The following is a 14,578-nucleotide window of genomic DNA, read 5'->3' as shown; positions in this document are numbered from 1 at the left end:
AGACGCAGGTAGGTCCATCGTGAAGTTATCTGTACATGTTTTTTATTTTTTTATTTTGTTTCTTAAATTTGCTGCTAATGCCTGTCTGAAAATAAAAATCCAAAACTTGTTTTCTGAAAAAGTAGATCCAGACACTCAGTGTCTATTTATTTTAAGTTGTTATTTTGAATTGTGTTAATCACAGTCTAGAGACATTTACTTTAAATTAATTAACTTTCTTAAATCTGTGGGTGGATGACATTTCACACTTTTTATATAAAACAAACAAAAAAGTTTCAGCAGGTTAAATTTTGTCCAACTTGTCTTAAGTTGCACCCCCCCAAAAAAAGCCCTTTTCAAATCTAAGGTTGATACAAACTTTCCAAAACAGCTCAAGTTTCTATTTTTGCTTTGCTAACTTTGACTGCACCGCAGCGTCCCGTATGCATCCATGAGTTAGTGGTCAACCAGAGCCACACTGGGCAGCACCAGAGCATAAACAGCCCCCACAGCTGTCTGATCTATTCAGGGAGACAGGCCACTCCAAATTCCTCTTCTGACGATAATCCCGAGGAGAAAGATGGGGATGAAGGGGATGAACGGTGAATGAAGGATGGCTCTCACTCTGCAATTTTCCAAATCCACTGGAGCAGCTTGCAACTTCATTACAGGAGGAGGTTTTACGTGTTGCCATTCATGATTCAGACTGCGTTGTGACAAAAGGAGTGAGGGGCATGTGGGGCGAGGAAGCTGCAAACCGCAGTTTGAGCAATGATAAAGAGCCGACTGTGAGAGGGGAGACGTGACAGAATGAAAACAATACAGAAATAATAAAAAACATAACTTAAAGCACTTCAGTTAGTATCTTCTTGTCTTTATTGTTTTTCATTTTTATGAACCAAAACATAAAAAGTTGACTACATTTAGAAAATCGGTGACACTTGAAGCTGTAGTTGCCCCTTTTTATTGACCACAAGCAAAATCACATTCTCCACAGTGTCACTCTAGAAAAATGGATAATAAAAATAGTTTCACAATTTTAACAACATCACTGCAATTTTAAATGTATTTCCACCACACAGAAGCGTTAGTCCCACATTTGTTTTAGTAATTCAGTTTACTGTAGGTATTTATCATTTGTCTTGTCTTTGATTCTAGTGTTGTATTTACATTGTGAATTGACATCTGGGAGTTATTTTTTATTAATATGCTATTTATATTCATATATAATTATTGTATAATAATAAGGTTAATATGAATATGCTTTCATGTAGTTCAGACAGTCTTCACATCTGGATTTCTCTTGGAAAGAATAGCAAAAATGAGACTTTAATTTTTTATTTATCTCTAAGGCAGTAATTAGACACAGTCAACACTATATGGAGACATTGTCTTCACAGATAATAACATTTTCATAACTTTATTGGACATTCTGACACCAAGCAGGCTTCTCTGAGCATCGTGGCTTTGATTAATCACAGCATTGATAATCATGGTACTTCAGCTTCATTTGCAAATTTTGGGCCTCCTCATCCTGTACTCCAAATTTAAATTATTTTAGATTTTTATCATTTGTTTAGCGACCTATCACAACTAACTTCTTCAGTCCCTTTGACCAAGAAATTCTGATGACTAACTTTTAGGCGCATTAAAAAAAAATCCACATAATCTTGAGTGTACCCATTAGCTGGAGCTTTATTTCGTTTTTACTTTTAACATGTGCTATTCATGACAAAACTGCTTTTTATTTTCAGCCGCTGTTCAGCGACGTCCATAAATGATCTTGTTTTGTAGGTTAAAGAGATCTGTCAGTGAAACAAAGGTCACAGAGAGTGTTTGGCTTTCGCTCCACATTCAGGCTTCAGGAGTGCCGACAAACGCAACGGTTCCTAAAGGGCATTAGATGAACAATAGCAACTGTGAAGTGTGTGAGTGTGAGTTTCTAATCCTTTCTGCATCTCCTCCAGTGGGATCTCAGCTGCAGGATGCCTGAGCACGTGTGAGTGATTAGACTAATATAGATCTTTTACTCGTGCGGAGACATAAATGAATATGTTTCACAATATTTCACCTTTTTATTAAAATTTTTTTTTTTTTTCTTAATTTACAGGCAAGAGGTAAGATCAGTTTACAAAGATCATTTTGACGAATGCTTCACCTGTTGCACAAAATCCAGAATTGTACGACTCATTGGATGTTTGTATTAATAATGTTCTGTTCATACAGAGGAAGTCAAAGATATCAGCCTCAAGGAAGCTTATGTTTAAGGTAAAACACTTTGTGAATGTTTTTTTTTAAACCTCTCCATCATGTAACACCCATACGTGACCACAGGAGAGCAATAGAGACGAACAAACATTTCAGCAAACCAGCTCCTTGCTGACATGAAGATCGCTGTATGTGCCTTGCAAACATCTGAGGGTGGTTTGTGTGTGCAGAGTCTGATGGTGGCAAAAGCCAAGGAGGAACTGGAACAGGAAGTCCTCATCAAAGAAGTGGAGAAGCAGAAGTACCTTGCAGAGAAAGCTCCTCCTCTGAACACCAGTGGGCTCAGCCTCGCTCAGCTGCAGGTGACTTGTCTCTAAAGTCCCTGTTCACGTCTTGTTTCACTTGAAGGGAGTGAAACAGGCTCTACGAGCAGCAGATAAAAGTTATAGCTCCTTTTACAATCGTTCGCGCTTGTTTTATAACTCAGCACAAGCTCACGTTTATAAAAAAAAAACATTGTCCATTTGCTCTGAATTTTTTAAGCCAGGGTTCAGATCTTTAGAAGTGGGGTTGTGTGGAAAGGTGATGAACAGTCAATAGCTTACCTGCTGCAGAAAGCTCTGTGAGTATCATGAGAATAATTCTGACCTGACTAACGTGTAAACGACTGGCTCAAGCAGGACCCGGAGCAATGTGAACTGCTTTTGTCAAAACTGACTCCAATAAAAATACGTAAATACAATTTTATGTACGTTTATAAACACTTCTGTGCATTACACGGTTATTATGAGCAAAACAGTACAGAATTTCTCCCAGGTGTGCACCAGGTTGCTCAGAAGCTACAGCTGCTTATAACCTCTGAACTTGATGGAAATAACAGCACTGGGCAAAACTGTTGGTGATTTAGAAGCCTAAAAAATAACATGTGCATGATTTATAAGACACTGTTTAAGATGAAGTGTTTTAAGATGACAAGTGTTCATTTTGGTCTTGGCCCTGCTTGAGTTAGCTGTTAGCTTGTCAATATTCCTCAAATTCAACTTTATTTCCCTCAAACTGAGGTCATTCAACTAGCTATTTTTAACAGGTAAGATATTAACTGTTTATTGCTTTTTTTTTTTTTTTTTTGCAGGACCCCAGTTTAAAACATCCGATTCATCACTTTTATAAAAATGTTACTCCAAAAATCATTTCATATAAAACATGAGTTATGATTGCACATTTGTGTTTAGGATCTCTGCAGAGAACTCCACTCGAAGATAGGCGTGGTGGATGAAGAGCGATATGACATTGAAGCCAAAGTCATGCTGAACACACGCGAGGTGAGAGCATCACTTTCAGTCAGACAGGAAACGCTGCCTCGTCAGAAACTCCTGCTGCTCTAACCAGAAACATCTCTCGATGTTTTCTGTCCCTGGATCAGATTAAAGACCTGAACATCAAGGTTCTGGACCTCCGGGGGAAATTCAAGAGGCCTAATCTTCGACGCGTCCGTGTGTCTGCTGATGCCATCCTTCGCTCGCTGCTGGGCTCCAAGCACAAAGTGTCCATGGACCTCCGAGCTAATCTCAAGTCTGTCAAGAAAGAAGATACTGAGAAGGTGTGTGCTGGTGGGGGTGGGGAGATAAGAGTGGCGCACAGAAAAACCAGTCCAAGGAACAGTTTATGAACCCTCCTCAGGGTATACACAAGAATATTCCTGCTACATTCATGACAGCACTCAGAATGCCTTGGAACACCTCAAACTGTCAAAGTTCATGCTCGAACTGTGTTTATTTGTGTAAAGACCAGTTGAATAGTAGACCAGTGGAGGGAGGTGACTGTGTGTGAGAGGAGAGGAGGTACACTACCAACACAATGATCCCATTGTACACAGGAGAGTAGCATTCGTTCCTCTGCTCATTGGTCAGTGTGTGTGTGTGTGTGTGTGTGTGTGTGTGTGTGTGTGTGTGTGTGTGTGTGTGTGTGTGTGTGTGTGTGTGTGTGTGTGTGTGTGTAGCAAAACAAACCTGTGTGTGTGTGTGTGTGTGTGTGTGTGTGTGTGTGTGTGTGTGTGTGTTTGTGCACATGAGCAGATTCGTCTGTTCAGATGTTTCTCTGTGAGTGCTTGCTCTGACCTGTGAGTCTCCAAGTGCATTACATCAGGAAACCAGTTCTACCAGTACGGTTAAACAGATCTCTCAGGGGATTCCTGCTCAATAGCACAAGTTTTAATGGCTTAGCACAACAATAAAATAAGCTAAGCCGACCCGTCGTTACAGGCTCAACAAAAACTGCTCCGGGACTGTTGTGCCATTCTTATACTATCTGTCTTTATCTGCAGAAGAGGCCAGTCGAGGACAGCGACTGGCGGAAGAACGTGGAAGCCATGTCAGGGATGGAGGGAAGGAAGAAGATGTTTGACGCTGCCAAAGGTTCTGCGCAGTGATACATGCATGCACAACGTCCTTCTTCAGAGTTGCTGTTGTTCTGCTTTTTGTCTTTTTTTTTTTTTTTGCAGCTAATGTGTTTCTCTTCTGCTCCACAAGTAAAACAATATGGTTATCTGTAAGGTCCTACTCACCACTTTGTATGTAAATTAAATTTAAGTGGAATTTTCTTATCTTATCTTATTCTACCCTACCTTCTTCATTTAAAGTTGATGTCATCGTGTAAGCTTTACTTTTGACTGTTTTGGTTATATCAGTCACAAGATGCTGCTCAATCTGTTAATGGTTCAAGTATGTGTTCAGAACGACCCTTGGCTATTATCGCACCAAATTTAGGCTCAAAATGTGCCAAGTGCACTGAGTTATAACCATTTTTTTGTTTCCTAAAGGTGATTGGCTGTTGTGGTTCATGAGATATTTTACTAAAACACAGAAAAACTGCACAGAGTCGGTCTTTATAACCTGCTTTTCATGGACAGAAGAGAAACATGAAACAAAATCTGAACAAATTAAACAACATGGTTGATATTTTTATTTTCAAGTAAGCTATAAGCATGTACTATTGTTTGTGATACAAACCTAACAAATAAAAACTATTCTGAAAAATGCATTTTGTCATGTTTGAATTGTGAATCTTTGCTGCATTCAGTTGTAGTTTTTATTTGGAAGCGCTATTGTTTTAAATACATTTAAAAGCATTAGGATCTTGGAATTTGGGTTCTGTTGAGTCGGCTTTACTCAGTATCTTACCTGTTGTAGAAGTCACACAGAACATGATCTGTTTGTGTTGTCAGGCCGAAGTTCTTTTTGAGGAGACGAGATACTTGAAGTGACATTTGCCATTTTAAAACAACTTCAGTTGATAAACTTTTACACCAACGTCATGTTTTCTTTGGACAGTTTTTGTGCTGTTGTAGTTCTTTTTGTTGCTCTTTTACTGCAGTCCCCACAGCGAGCAAACCCACATGAAAGATTTGAGAATAGTTTTATGCCTGATGCTTTTCCTGACACAACCTGGGCTCGAATCTGATCTATTGATTATTTACAATGAAGACTGAATTGTCTATTGTCCATTACCAGTAATGTGAAACAGAAAGTGTAACCATCAGAAAATTATCTGGGTTCTGGTGGTTCTGATTGGTCTTTACACTGGTTTTGTAACACACAGACCAGACACTCCGGGCTGTAAACATAGCAATCATCCCAAGTGTGACACGGTGTGTTATTACTACCTTTATAAAAATAGTATTTTGCATACAGTTTAACAAGAATACTTGGTTAAGAAATCTAAGAATAGTATTGTGAATGTAACACTTTGATAAAACAAAAAACCCTCACTGGACCTTTGCAGGATTACACCATAACAATGTCAAGAAATACAAAATATGTGTCAATCAGAAGCAACAAGGAGAGCAACAAGCTGAATTCAGTTGTCTGTCAAGAGCAAATTATCCTCACCACAGTCATAACACGGTTCTTTTTAACCGCTCCGTGTTTTGCATCACCATAAAGCACTAAACTTCCCCTGCATGCTCGTTGCATTGCCTTATATGTGGATAAAAAGAGGTTTTGTAGTATGTTAATGTATACATTTGTCTTGTAATTTCTATTGGACCTCATGCTTTCCCTGAATTAAGCTACATTTCAGCACTTTTGGACACTTACAGAGAAACACAAATAAAAACCGATATGCTATGCAGTGCTACAAGACAGTTATTGTAGGACAGAAACCCATAAAACAGCGTCATGTTCGGACATGCACACAGGAAAGACCGAAGAACGGTGACTTCACTTATCATGTCAGCAGCTCATCCTGTTTGTTCTGGGCTCCAACTCTTTTTTTTTCTGTATTTTGCAGGTGTGATATATTATGTCAGATGAGGTAGACAGTGCATGTGTGTGTGTGTGTGTGTGTGTGTGCGTGTGTGTGTGTGTGTGTGTGTGTGTGTGTGTGTGTTCATCTGAACCTCGGTCAGAGTCCGACACACATCATATTAAGGTGTGGCCTTGCAGCAGAGCAAACAGTTTGACTCACACTGTGAAGAGCCTCGCTGCCACCTGCAACAAAGATGGACGTTAAAAACACACAAAAAACATTGTTGCACGCGTGCACACGCTCTCGTGAGCAGAGAGGTTTGGTTCACCACAATGCTTTTGTTGCTTATGTACATTTCCGTTGTGATTATATTAGCTGTAGCTGCCTATTGAACATGGTTTTAAATCCCTTCCTGTGATTTTCTGCTGTACTTGGTGATTGCTGCTAATATTAATGACATCAGCAATAACAAAGATCAGATTTTTTTCCACTCTCCCACCATACAAGGAGAAACCCTCAGTTCTCCACCCCCTCCCTGTCAGGTAGAGAGCTCACCTATGTGGTCATGTGATCCCTCAGTGAGCTGCACCCGACTAAAGGTGGATATCTTCGTGCTGTAACTTTACTGCCACTGTCAGAGCCTGCTGGATTTCTTCCTCCCCCGTTGCCGGCGAGTGAAGTGGAAACTTTATACTGTCCCAACATGTCCATCAGTCGGAAAAACTGGTCCGCTTTGTCCAGGTAAGACTGAAATCTGTTGAACGTCTGTGTGAACTGACTGTGAGACATGTGTTGTAGCAGGCAGCCGCAGCCTTTTCAGACTTCACACACTTTCTCCTTAATCCCAGGACAAGCTTCACTCCTCAAGCTCAATTTCCAGTTTAAAATGTGCTCAAAGATGTTAACTTTAACTCTGATTTGGGAACTTTACAGGCAACACTTCTTATTTTAGGGATTACTGTAACACACGTTGCTTCAAACCTTCAGAAAACTGCATGTTGTGTAATCAGTGTATCATAAAGAAAACGGTCCCCTCTTGTTGTTTAAAGACTTCCTGTATCATTTACTGTTCTTTATTTTGACTGAGCTCATGAACTGAAGATATAACAGATGATGAATGGTGCAGGTTGTGTCTAACGGTTATTTCTGACATCCAGAACAAGCAAATCATTGAGACACTTTCTTTGAAATCTTTTATCATGAGTATCTTTTGGTCTTATCTCCATCTTTGTTTCATTATCTGTTTCGTTTTTGTTGCCACCACTGTTGTAAAATTCCTCCTCTGTTCGTGTGCTCGGTCTCAGCCTGGCGCGCCAGTGGACGATGGAGGATGAGGAGGAGGTGGAGAGGGAGAGGAGGAGGAGGGTGAGGAGCAGCAGTACAGCCGACCCAGACGATGACTCCTACTCTGCAGCCAGAAAATCATCCAGCGATGATGCAGCCTCTGGGACTGAGTCCTCCAGTGAAATGTCCCAGGGCCTCAGCAGGTTTGCACAAGGACATTTTTAAGATATGATCTTTTCATGGCTCTGATGCTGGTGAGCTGTAATCATCACCCGCCACACAAGAAGACAGGGCAACGCTTTTGTTTGTGTTCGTTTGCCTGTCATGTTCACAATATATCTCATGAACTAATGGGTTTTAATTACATTTATTAGAAAGTATTCACTGGATGTACATACAACTCTACTTTTGAAGTCAGTCTAATGCAAGATGGCTGCCACAGCAAACACAAAACTGTCTTTAACTCAGTCAGTTTTACAGATACTGAGCTCATACTTGGTGTAGTAGCTACGGATTATCACTACAAATACACCAAGTTTGACAAATTGGCTTAAATTTCTTTGTGTCAACCCTGTTTGTTTGTTAGCAAAATAACACACGAACAGTGCTGATTATACGAACACTTTCAGAATGTAATCATTGACTGTTCAGCTACAATAGACTACATTGGGGTCGATTTAAATTAGGATGACTGCAAGAGCTAATTGTCTTGACTTAGTCAAATCTGCCAATATTGAGCTAAAGTTTGTTGTGGTAGTAGCTAAGAGTCATCCTAAATGCACACTGTGACTGCTAACAAATGTTATGAGCATATTGTCAGTCAAAGCTTTCACCAAAACAACTCCAACCCTTTTCATTAAAATACTATTTTAATGTAAACCTCTGGCATACACTTACATTTTTCAAGTCTTTGACTTTGACTCTACATCTGCTGAGGGAATGGATTCAACACCAGCAGTGACAGAATATTTACAGCTTTGATCCATCAGTGTGTCTTCTTTTTTTACTTGACACCATAAAATGTCTAAAACTGCAGCAGCTGAATTTCTGAACACAACACAGTCTTTAAAAGAAGAAAGAACTGCTGAAGGTTTTATTACAAAAACCTGATCAGACACAGGAATAATCTTGTTGCCATTCTTTGGGGCCTGCCCACCGTGTGTCAGTCATAAATTTGTGTGTTGTGTCTTTTGGGTTAGTGTTGAGCAGATGCAGCTGGACTTTGTGGAGATGCTGCGAGTGCGTGACGAAAAGAGGAGAATGAGACACGTGGAGACGTTGAGACGACAGAAAGAAGAAGAGGAGGATGGTGCGAAGGCAGGGAGCGGAGAAGAAGGAGACGCCAGAGTGGTGCTGCTGGGGGAGTTGGATGAGAAGAAGGGGAGTGTGTTCAAACCACAGCCACCCTTGAAAGCATCCTCTGGCAGTCCCAGCAACAGCAACACCAGGACGAACACCACAAACACACAGGCAAGTTAAAGTTCCTCTTTAAAATGCAGCTGAATACAAATATTTGCAAAAATATCTAAATGTGGATTAAAGTCAGCAGAGTTGATGACTTACACTTTGCTCATATCATCGGTAAATAAAGTAACAACATATGTATAATTATATTACTGATTAATAGAGGTGGAAATGATAAGAGTAACACTGAGGTGGATGAGGTAACATGCAAAACAGCACACAGTCGTTTATTCATGTTCTGTCATCCTGCAGTTATCTTTCTGCCAGAGACAGTGTCGATCCAGCTACTTCTAAACTCAGCTGCGAGAAACTGTTTTTTATTTGTTCCCGTGTAAGAGCGGCAAAAGAACATTATATTAACATTTCCAGAAGATGAAACCTCAACATGTGGGGAAAAGTTAGAGAAAAGGGATAAATATTATTCACAAAGACAGTTGCAGCTACAAAAAGTAATGTTAAGAAAGTGACCATGTAAAACTAATCGCTACCAGCAGAGTTGAGATATCAGAAAGATGATCTTAGTGAGTCTATATTTTCTTCATTTTTTTATGTTCAAATTAAGAAGAATTGCATTTGAAAAAAAACTTTTGGAATATTACAATGAGTTGAAGTTGTTTATATTACAACTAGTCCAAAGAAGTACAAAAAGAAAAGAAATATATTTCATAGAAATTGTTTTAAACATGGTCAGCACGGTGGCGCAGTTTGTAGAACTGCTGGCTCTCAGCGAGCAGGTCGTCCCAGTTCAAATCCCGGCCAGGAGGACTTTCTGGGTGGAGTTTGCATGTTCCCTCCGTGCATGCATGGGATACTCCGGTTTCCTCCCACAGACCAAAAACATGCATGTTAGGCTGATTGGTAACTCTAAATTGTCCCTAGGTGTGAGTGAGAGAGTGAATGGTTGTTTGTCTCGTTTGTCTCTATGTGTCCCTGTGATGGACTGGAGACCTGTCCAGGGTGTCCCCCACCTCTCACACAGTGATAGCTGGGTATGGGCACCAGTGACCCCCGTGACCCAAAAAGGAAGAAGCGGGGGATGGATGGATGGATGGATGGATGGATGGATGGATGGATGGATGGATGGACGTTTCAAACATGTTGATTTCTACAATGAGAAACAAAATGTGTAAAACGCACGTTTAACTAAGTAAAAGAAAAATGATGTTTCATGTAAAGTCATGGCTACCAGTTTTACTCCTGGTCAGCCACCATGTTTTTACAGACTCAGTGAGCCTGACCTGTATACGTAAAGGCTGAATGAATGTAATAATGCCATGGGAAGATGACAGGAACCCTACAGTGCATTTCATTTTCAGCTAAGTCAAAACATTTCCATCTCAAACAGCTGGAGGTTTTTTTTATTATTATTCTGTTTCTGCTGGGACGTTTCTGAATTCCAAGTTAGAAAAAATAATTTAGACACACTGAAAGTTAGAAAGCCGACTCACAAAGTTGGACATTCTTCACCAAATCATGGCACCAAAGTATTTTTTAAATTTATTTTCACCTTTGTAAATATATCACATTACATTTGTCACAGAGATGTCACTGTACTGAACTACCTGCGTGCAAGAGTTGTCTAAATGTTGTTTACAAAGGTTGCTGCAGATTATAATTCTTATTCGTATTCTAAGAGTTTGATAGAAGGCAAGAAAATAAGTTCAGCTGCCTTCTATAAAACTCTAAAACTTTATTTTCTGCTGCATTTGAATTATAGGACCAAAATGAAGATGACAAGACACCATCTTTCCAGGGAACGTGAGTTTGTGAAGCTTATTTGCTATGAAATTCTATGTTGATATCTCTATTCATAAATGTTTTATTATTATAGTTATTGATTGATTAAATGTTTTCACATCCATTATGTCTTTTCAGCTCTGGTCAACGAACTTCATCATCATCTAAATCCATCAAGAAGATGGAGCGACTAACTCAGACAGCACAGGTCAGTGTCATGTCAAAGCTCTGAAGTCAGTATCCAACATGGCTGCCTTGCACACAAAAGTGGGGATAGCTGAAATAATAAACTACTTATTTAAACGCCTGTCTCATGAGATTAGTTTTGCACATACCACGCAACTTCTATTGGAGAAAACGTTGCTGTAGTGTTTGATTGCACAAACTGAAGGGAAATATATTCCACTTGCATTGCTAACGGTAATTAGCTTAGTGATGCCTTGGCACATTCCATTCAAATATGTAAGTCAGAATTGTCAAGTTTCATGTTAGAAAATGTATCTAAAATTCTCCCAGACGTTGGAATTCCGACTTGGAAAGTTAGAGCCCTAACTTCATAATCCAACATGGCGACTATATGCAGAGGAAGCTGCAGTATAAATTATTTATCTGTATATCTATTCCATACAAGTGAACAAGTTGCTGCTGTGTTTAAATGTGTAAAATGAAGACAAATACGATGCTGCAACGGTTTGTGTAGTTAGACTTGCCACTGAGCCAAACAAATATCCAATCACTGGTTTTCCAACAATCCCAGCTCTGAGATCTAACTTTTGTGATAAATTAAACACAACCCTAGTTTATCTGTCCCAGTCATAAAGACTGCAATGTACTGGTCTCATGAGGAAAAGTTTAGGAATAGATCAAATCTGTGGGATTCCCCTTTGGTTGTTTTGAGATATTTCCCTTTGGTGCGAATTATAGACCCAACTTCCCGACAGTCAGTTCCTTGAACTAGACATTTGCAAACCTTGGTTCACCGACTGTTTATTAATGCTTCACTAAGTCGTAACTCAGTGCCACAAACAATGCCACCCTGCAGCGAGGCTGATCCCAGTTAACTATTACCCCACGCGGAGGGTAAAGTGTGTTAATCATTCTCTACATTCTGTAATAACAAATAACTTCCCATTGGAGCTTGACAGCTCTTTCAAAACCAAATGAGCTCACGTTCTGATAGCTGCTGGTGTCCAGTCAACTGGTTCTGGTTTCAAAATGGTTGCTGATTTGAGCCAAGCATGACCAAACATACATGGATTTGACCTCATTATGTACCGTGTGGTGTTTGGACAAGACATAGACTTGGCACAGTTTTATGAGCTGGACTTGGACATGACTGTTGGGTGTGCCTCATACTATTGTTGAACTCTGTCAGCTCTTCTGATCTGCCACATTTAGGTCAGTGTCGAGCCAAACACTGTGAGTTAACTGGCATTTTGTAACCACTCGGAAAAATATTGGAAAATTTTAAGGAATTGTAATATATACAAATGTCAATACTGGTATTTGTAAAGAATATGCATATTAATATATATACTGTATATTCGGACTAGTGAAATAGGCAGATATCTTACTTTAAATTATTATTTCCTGTCCTACTAATGGCTTTAAGCTTTTCCTGTGAATCAAACAGCATGCAAATAATCTGTGAAATGTTTATAAAGTGTACCTAAGGTCATAATTTGAACTTTATCTATTACATGACAGCAGTACATCTACACTGTGTTATCTAACAAAGGATGTTAAAGATTAGATTAGTTTTGTCTGTATAGAAACAAGCTGTCTGTGTGGTTCTGTTGATTGTCTTCCCTTTTTTTATTTTTATTTTAATTAGCAAGCAAGAGACGAGTCGTCCAGGAGAGACCCAGAGCCTGATCCCAAACCAGTACCAAGCCCGGCTCGCAAGTTTGTCAGGTTAACACAATGACAATTTATGTTTTATTTTTTTAATGTATTTCATAGTTTAGCCAGGAATAAAGACTTTTCTTTTTTATTAAACATTTTATTCATTAGATAAGTGTTATTAATTCCTGAGTAAAATAAATAACTAAAAGTCTCCTTTTACTTATGAACTGCAGCTAACGCCATTATTTTTTCAGTGTTAAATTTAATGCACAGGCTAGCCACCTTATCCCTAGCCCCCACGCTGCCTTGCATGAATTATGGGCACAACTTCCGGCGCAGACCAGAACCGGCATTTGTTTATGTGCGAACAGTACGAGCTAATGTTTCTCCAAGCATTGCGGATCTAATTTAAACATGTTGAACACCACCTGTCAGAGCTCAGACAGGACAGTATAATCGCTGCCTACAGAGGACGAGGGATGGAGGACGACCTGAAGAAGTGGCTGCAGATTACATCTACTAGCATATTTACCTATACTTCATTGACCGGTTGCTTTGGGCGGTGAAACAATGAACAACCAGAAAAGCTCTGAGGCGTATTAGTATCTACACAGTAATAAGGTTGTGTTTTATTAAAAGAGGTGGGGCACTATCTTATTTACCTTAAAGCAGACATAGAGCCCAGCCAAAGCCTTAAATTTCTCCATCACAGAGCTTGGGTTAATTGCAGAGAAGATGGTAATACCGAAGATGAATAAATACTATAATGCTGTGCCCTCCATACACTTAATCATACCTGATATTCTCGTCACTGTTTTCAATCCTTCTGAGGATCCGGTGTTTCTTCTCTGGTGGTTTATTGTTGTCCAGCCACAAAGTAGGATGCAGGTTTTTCTCCGTCGGCCGTTTGTCAACAAAGTGAAATGAGCTCACATAGAGAGTTTTGGGTGGTCTCTTCAAGTTTACATTTTTCAGCCACATTCTTCTTTATTCCTCATCTGTAGGTAGATGATGGAAACTATACCAATTTTCACAGGAACGCTGTTTTTCTGTTTTGGGTCCATGTTCAAAACTCTGTTGTTGGAGCCACTGATTGAGTTTGGTCTGGTGGTTCGTGCAGCTGTGAACAAAACAGGTACCTGAACTCCACAAGGCTATTTTAGTAAACTTTATGGATGTTAAATAAATGTAAACAAAACAAAAACAGTGTTTAGCTGCTAAACTGAATCCAAATAACTTTCAAATAAAGCATGGTCCATGCTCCGCTCCCATGGTTAACCAATGATTACTGCTACTTCCTGTCTGACAGGAAGTTGTACCTATAATCATTAATACGGTAGAGCCTCCCAGGAATAAGGTGGATAACTTTGTCTAAAAATCAGCCTCCTAAATATTTGTTTTACCAGCATTGTATACTGGAGATATATACTGAATATTAGTTCATACATTTTGTACACTTAATTATTAAAGGAATCAGCCGTTGCTTGTTCAAGAGGTGCTCGAGGAAAAACTGGGGCAGACTGGAACCTCTGGTTTTCCTTTAGAATGCAAACAGGTTCTTCTTTGGATCCTTTTATTGTTTTAAAACAAAAACTTTATTGTGATCGTTTCCTGTTTTTGTTCGTCCTTTTCTTTTCTTGACCTTTCACACAAATCTGCAAAAATAGCTCTTAAACAGCCATTTTTAAAGAATAAAAACTTTTCCAAAAAAGTTCAATCTGGTCCTCTGGACATTCAAAAAAAACAAAAAACAAAACAAAGCAAAAAAATCTAGAAACGTTTCGTCTCTCATCCAAGAGACTTCCTCAGACTGAGG

At 39.4% G+C, this 14,578-nt stretch overlaps 2 protein-coding genes across 2 annotated transcripts in view; both read left to right on the top strand.

The window, feature by feature from the left end:
- Positions 1–4,615, top strand: tnni1a (troponin I type 1a (skeletal, slow)). Its single transcript, XM_037684131.1, has 8 exons — positions 1–8; positions 1,947–1,978; positions 2,090–2,096; positions 2,206–2,247; positions 2,418–2,549; positions 3,420–3,509; positions 3,611–3,787; positions 4,511–4,615. The coding sequence occupies exons 2-8, from the start codon at positions 1,965–1,967 to the stop codon at positions 4,613–4,615; spliced, it is 567 nt and encodes a 188-aa protein (XP_037540059.1). The 5' UTR covers positions 1–8; positions 1,947–1,964.
- A 2,520-nt stretch (positions 4,616–7,135) lies between these two features.
- Positions 7,136–14,578, top strand: part of lad1 (ladinin) — a 12,897-nt gene continuing 5,454 nt past the window's right edge. The window contains exons 1-6 of the mRNA XM_037684478.1: positions 7,136–7,173; positions 7,737–7,919; positions 8,916–9,186; positions 10,898–10,938; positions 11,056–11,125; positions 12,752–12,802. Of these exons, the coding sequence (XP_037540406.1) occupies positions 7,136–7,173; positions 7,737–7,919; positions 8,916–9,186; positions 10,898–10,938; positions 11,056–11,125; positions 12,752–12,802 (654 nt within the window). The remainder of the gene's footprint in view (positions 7,174–7,736; positions 7,920–8,915; positions 9,187–10,897; positions 10,939–11,055; positions 11,126–12,751; positions 12,803–14,578) is intronic.

The sequence above is a fragment of the Nematolebias whitei genome, chromosome 11 (assembly GCF_014905685.2).
Source record: "Nematolebias whitei isolate Nwh7 chromosome 11, NemWhi1, whole genome shotgun sequence".
Lineage (NCBI taxonomy): Eukaryota > Metazoa > Chordata > Actinopteri > Cyprinodontiformes > Rivulidae > Nematolebias > Nematolebias whitei.
This window is presented reverse-complemented; position numbering and strand designations above follow the sequence as displayed.

Excerpts from the sequence above, each read along its gene's own strand:
- tnni1a (XM_037684131.1), top strand. Across the intron at positions 2,550-3,419 it reads TCAGCCTCGCTCAGCTGCAG|GATCTCTGCAGAGAACTCCA; the intron begins GTGACTTGTCTC and ends ATTTGTGTTTAG. Across the intron at positions 3,510-3,610 it reads TCATGCTGAACACACGCGAG|ATTAAAGACCTGAACATCAA; the intron begins GTGAGAGCATCA and ends TCCCTGGATCAG.